This window comes from Penaeus vannamei, chromosome 16 (genome assembly GCF_042767895.1).
Source record: "Penaeus vannamei isolate JL-2024 chromosome 16, ASM4276789v1, whole genome shotgun sequence".
NCBI classification, from domain to species: Eukaryota; Metazoa; Arthropoda; class Malacostraca; order Decapoda; family Penaeidae; genus Penaeus; species Penaeus vannamei.
This window is the reverse complement of record NC_091564.1, coordinates 40,832,973-40,837,972: the sequence shown is the minus strand read 5'-3', so window position 1 is coordinate 40,837,972 and position 5,000 is coordinate 40,832,973. Positions and strand designations below refer to the sequence as shown.

The 5,000-nt window shown below is 35.3% G+C and overlaps 2 protein-coding genes across 2 annotated transcripts in view; one reads left to right on the top strand and one right to left on the bottom strand.

Annotated features, from left to right (window-relative positions):
• Nucleotides 1-4,504, bottom strand: part of LOC113822423 (uncharacterized) — a 5,990-nt gene extending 1,486 nt beyond the window's left edge. The window contains exons 1-2 of the mRNA XM_027374959.2: nucleotides 4,407-4,504; nucleotides 1-1,689 (exon numbers count right to left, since the gene is read on the bottom strand). The exon at nucleotides 1-1,689 is cut by the window's left edge and continues 1,486 nt beyond it. Of these exons, the coding sequence (XP_027230760.2) occupies nucleotides 1-1,464 (1,464 nt within the window). The 5' untranslated portion in view covers nucleotides 1,465-1,689; nucleotides 4,407-4,504. The remainder of the gene's footprint in view (nucleotides 1,690-4,406) is intronic.
• A 382-nt stretch (nucleotides 4,505-4,886) lies between these two features.
• The window catches only part of nonC (serine/threonine-protein kinase Smg1), a 35,583-nt gene continuing 35,469 nt past the window's right edge, over nucleotides 4,887-5,000 (top strand). The window contains exon 1 of the mRNA XM_070131470.1: nucleotides 4,887-4,998. The gene's annotated coding sequence lies outside the window, so the exon portion shown is untranslated. The remainder of the gene's footprint in view (nucleotides 4,999-5,000) is intronic.

Sequence of the window (5,000 nt, the reverse complement as noted above, 5' to 3'; positions counted from 1 at the left end):
ACAATGCAAGAGGTCTGTAAACTGTTCACTAGAAATTTCTTCTATGTGCTTCAAAACTGTGATAAACAATGTATAATCAATGACCCACAACTTCTGAAGGATTATGCACTGGTTACAAAAGTCATCAATCTTTCTCTGCTGATCATCCTGCAACAACTGTGGAGAGAAAATCCTACAGTGACTTTCAGAAGTGTGCTTTAACAAGAGGAAACGTTTGGAAAACTTGACCTTGCATTCTTGACAGATGAATTCGCAACACTTGCACTCAACACTCTTTAGCTCATCAGATAATATTTCCACAAATTTTGAGGTCTGACAACTTTCCTCAGTTCTCCAAAATGTCAAAAAATGTTCACCTACTAGATGGTCTTTAAGCTGTGAAAAGACTTCAAAACTTTTTGAGCACATAAAACATGTGAACTGAGTAGCTTTCTTTTGTAATTTCTCTTTATTTTTCTCTTCATAAATACTCACTGTCCTAATTTTACAATTGCTTTCAAAATCAGCAAGCTGGAGGCACTGTTCTAAACATCTTCGCATGCTAATGTACATAGGGAATGATTCATCATTCGTATGGTCTTTCCTTAGCTCAGAATAATCCCCCACTCTACTTACTGGTAACCCTGCTTCATCTTCAGATATTGTGATGACTACCAATGATGGATTACCATAATCTACTTCATTTTCAGATTTTAAAAATGCCATGGGAGATACCCTTTCTCCCATCTTAGCATCTGGTATTGCTGATAATTCTACACTTTGACAGTTTTCTATACTTTGAACACAAAGTAAGTTTTCCATATCGTTTGCTACAGTGTTTGAGAACAAATTTCTCCTATCCTGAGAACCTGGTCCAACTTTACCATGTTTCCTACTGTTCCTCCTTTCTAAAATACTTCCCTTTTCCTCTGAACACACTGGACACAAAGATTTTAACTTTTTCTTCTTTAAACGCACAGTCTTAAAATACAATGCATGCCTATGATCACACTCATCCATGTGATTCCATAAATCTCTACACTTAGAAAATATGCCTGAACAATGGACACACTTTAACTTTGGACAAGTACACTTCATTTCAAAAGGTACCTCATCCATACTGGACTCATCATCAATGTCTTCATCATAATCATTATCATCACAATCTGAATCATCTGTATCAATAACTAAACCTTCATCCTTACACCTTCTTCCTTCATTACAGATATCAATCTCTTTTCCTCTATGATCATTGTCAAACTCATACACATTGGAAAACCTCCTTTGAGAAATTCCAAACATCTGTGGTTTACATTTCCTACACCTTCTCTTAAGCTCTAAGTGTTTTCTTGAAATGAGAGAGATCTGTTTTCTATCAGCATTATGCTTCTCTTCAAGATGCTGCTTTAATTGTTTCAGGTTCTTGTACTCCAAAGGGCATGTTGTACATACCAATGGAGTACAAGTACATCTTACAGCAGCCATTATGGAATTTTATGATATGTTTAAATTACCTTACAGACAAAGGCAATAAAAAGCTCATTCAAAAGTACTTAATAAAAACTGTATGATCTGTATCACATATGTTACAAACTGTAGAGGGAGCGTCTACATTCTGTCGAGCTCAACACTTCCATAATCATCTAAACCAAGAGCCATGTTTGCGGTCCACAAAACTGAAGAAACCGGAGCTGTTCACTGGATGACATCCTGCAATGGTTTGGGTAGAATTAGACAAAATATTCATTGCAATTATTAGAAAAAAAAATTGAAGTATATATAAATATACATATATAAATATACATACATACACACACACATATATATATATATATATATATATATATATATATATATATATATATATATATATATATACACATACACTTAAAAAAACTAAATCTAAAACATTATTACTCTATGGTATTTAATATGTGATAATTAACTTAAAAGACATATGAGAAAAATTTAATCAGTTAAACAAAAATCCAAAAATTATATATCTATTCACAAGCAGTCACATCCTATTTGATATATCTTAACAACTATTAGATCAAAAAATAGATCTTATTATATCTTTTAAAAACTATTAGATGAAAAAAAGTAATTCCAATGAATATCAAAACAACTATCCATATTCCTGGGGTTTCTTAAAACTTCTCTTTGACAGATACCACAGCAATAGAATCCGGATAGGTCAGCCAATTAAAAACTTGGCCTTCCTTTAATCTGTCAGACTGATTTGTGTGTGTTAACCAAGTTATCCTTCCTTTGTAGGTGCAACTAACATTTAGAATTCCCTCCTGTCTTCCTCTTGGATTTAGGATGGACGACAAAAAGCAAACTAGACCATACGTATAAATAGCTAACCCAACCTATTGCAAAGAAGATAAACTTGGCAGTAGAGGCTGATCTGACTTTACAGAAATACTAGTTAGAGGTGGGTTGACCTCACTTGAAAGCATGCCAGTTTTGCATCCTTTATGGCAGGCAACTGGCTAGAAAATAACAAGAATATCTTAATGATGCTTAATGATGAGAAAGAGCCTTAGCGGGACTAACTGAGAGTTATTATACATTTACAAAAATACATACAATACCTCAGAATCACTTTGAATAATACTATTGGTTTGAAAGTCTGAAACTAAGCCTACTGAATTATGGTGTGAATACATGAGTACACATCCATATAATATAAAGGTTAATCTTTACGGTATGGAGGCACTAAGCTAGGACAAATTGACACTGATATTCTTGTAGAGGACAAAAATTTGAATACAAGGAATAAACTGCAGACACAAATGGTAACACCTCAAATAAAGGAAAATATTATGGAAAGCGCTGCTCAAAGTCCACTTGGCGCTCCCAAGTTTCAGCTCTATCTTGCTATACATGCTGAGATGAAGACAATGTTTTCTGTGTATGTTGGGGAAAAAAGCACCCATCAACCCTCACCTTAGGCAATGCTTAAAGGACACACCCAGTTACAGCAACTTGGAATATTGAATAAATTTTGTGACGTGGAGTTAGGGACTTGAGTCTATCCGTACTGTAAAGAATTACCAATCTAAATATAAATAGTCTTCAGCAGGGGTTCTTAACCTGGAGGGCATCAGTAATTTCCAAGGGGGGTGCAATTCCTTGGGCAAACAGGAACTTCTTAATCCATATTTGTTATTCTCTTAACAAGAGCATGATCAAATAATGAGAAGTTTAATAATAATGTGACTAATTCATACTCAATAAAGGCTACAAACATATTCTTAATTTTCTTTAAAATCTGGGCCAGAACTTCATTCATAAATGCAACGAGCCACAGAGGGTAAGACAAGTTCCTAGAGGAAACATGGTATAAATAGGCATAAGCATAAGCATAACACCAATAACATGTGTAAATTTTGAAGATCTGTTTTTTGATGTTCCATTATAAGTTATTCTGAAGAGAATTTACAACTCTATGGCCTTAAGTCTAGCCAATTTTGCATTAGTTTTTGCAGCGAGACTAAGCATAGAATATGTAACCAAAACTTGGACCATCTAACTGTTAATCCTAACTGGTTCATCAAAAAACAACACAAAATCAGGGGAACAGAAAAATCATATCTGTTTCAAAATATAAATCTAATGGGATTAACAATAAAAAGGCAGGTGGCTACAGTATCATGTCCCTATAGGGTAGCACAATTGGTGAAATACTTTATCCAAGGCTGAAGCAGGTGGAAGTTCGACCACCTGAGAGTCGTCTCCTTAGCATAGCCAGTGACAGGTATATGAATATCTTCTAAAGCATTTTACTGCTCTTCTTCAGTATGCTCATTATACACAGTAGGGCTCTGGAATATTGTAAAACCAAGCCATTGCTCCCGTGAATCTAATACTTGGTACTTGTTCAGAATTGCACTGATTTCTCATACGTTACAAGAAATGTTCTGTAATTTACAAAGCGGAATTCTATATGCCTCTGTCAGCGCACAAAACACAGAGGCCAAAGTACCATGACTCGTGTGCACAGGCAGATTCTGATAAGTAATTACCACCTTTGTCGTTATCTATGACACGCAAGTATTTTGAATATTACAATAACTCTAATCCTCATTTTTACTTCCAGTGGATTGTCATTTACACCAGTAGGCCTATCCTTAATAGAATTGTTTCATTATCTCAGTCATTACCTTTTATTCCCATCTTCAAACAATCCTACTTTTAACCTATATCTCAAATTTCATCATGTGTCTTTCAAGCTTTCCCTTAAAACTTCAATTCCAAAATAAACATGCATGAAAGTAACTTTTTAGCATGCAACCCTATGGGACCCGAGACCAAATTACCAATTTAATTCCCTTATACCCATTAAACTTCTCTTTACTTTACCATAACCACTTGTAAAGAACTACAATACGGTTACAAGACACTGGACTTCTCCTCACCTATCATCCTCTTAGATAAGGCCTTTATTTAAGGTTTAAGAAAGGCCATGGAATACTTGAGTTTGACAACCGTCCTGCTTCCATAACGAACAGGAACTAGCGAACAGATGATAACGAAGGGGATATATGTATGGGTACTGATAAGGGGATATTGGTATAATGGCATATAATGGGTATACAGGTTTTGAATGTTAATGTTAGATCGTCATTAGTTAATTCTTAGGTGATGTGACATTTTTCTCATGGATAGGAGTGTTTTCATCACCATACAACCTCTCTAAATAATTTAGAAACAAATGAATAAACCATTCAAATAAAGACCTAACCTCTTAAAAAAAGAGAAATCTACCAACAGTGGCTCTAACACCCTCAATGGCCCAAAAGTACCATTTCTAGACGAGTTATAACACCAAAAATAGATAAAAAATGCTGGTGTTCGCTAAACGACGCAGGCCGGGGCGCTGTTCGCAAGAGCGGCTCAGACGTAAACAAATGGTGGAGAAGAACGTCTTGCTGCCACATTCACCCAAGGATTTTGGAGGAATTTGGGGACGATGACGTGTTAATTATATCGGGATTACATGTGGTTCAGGT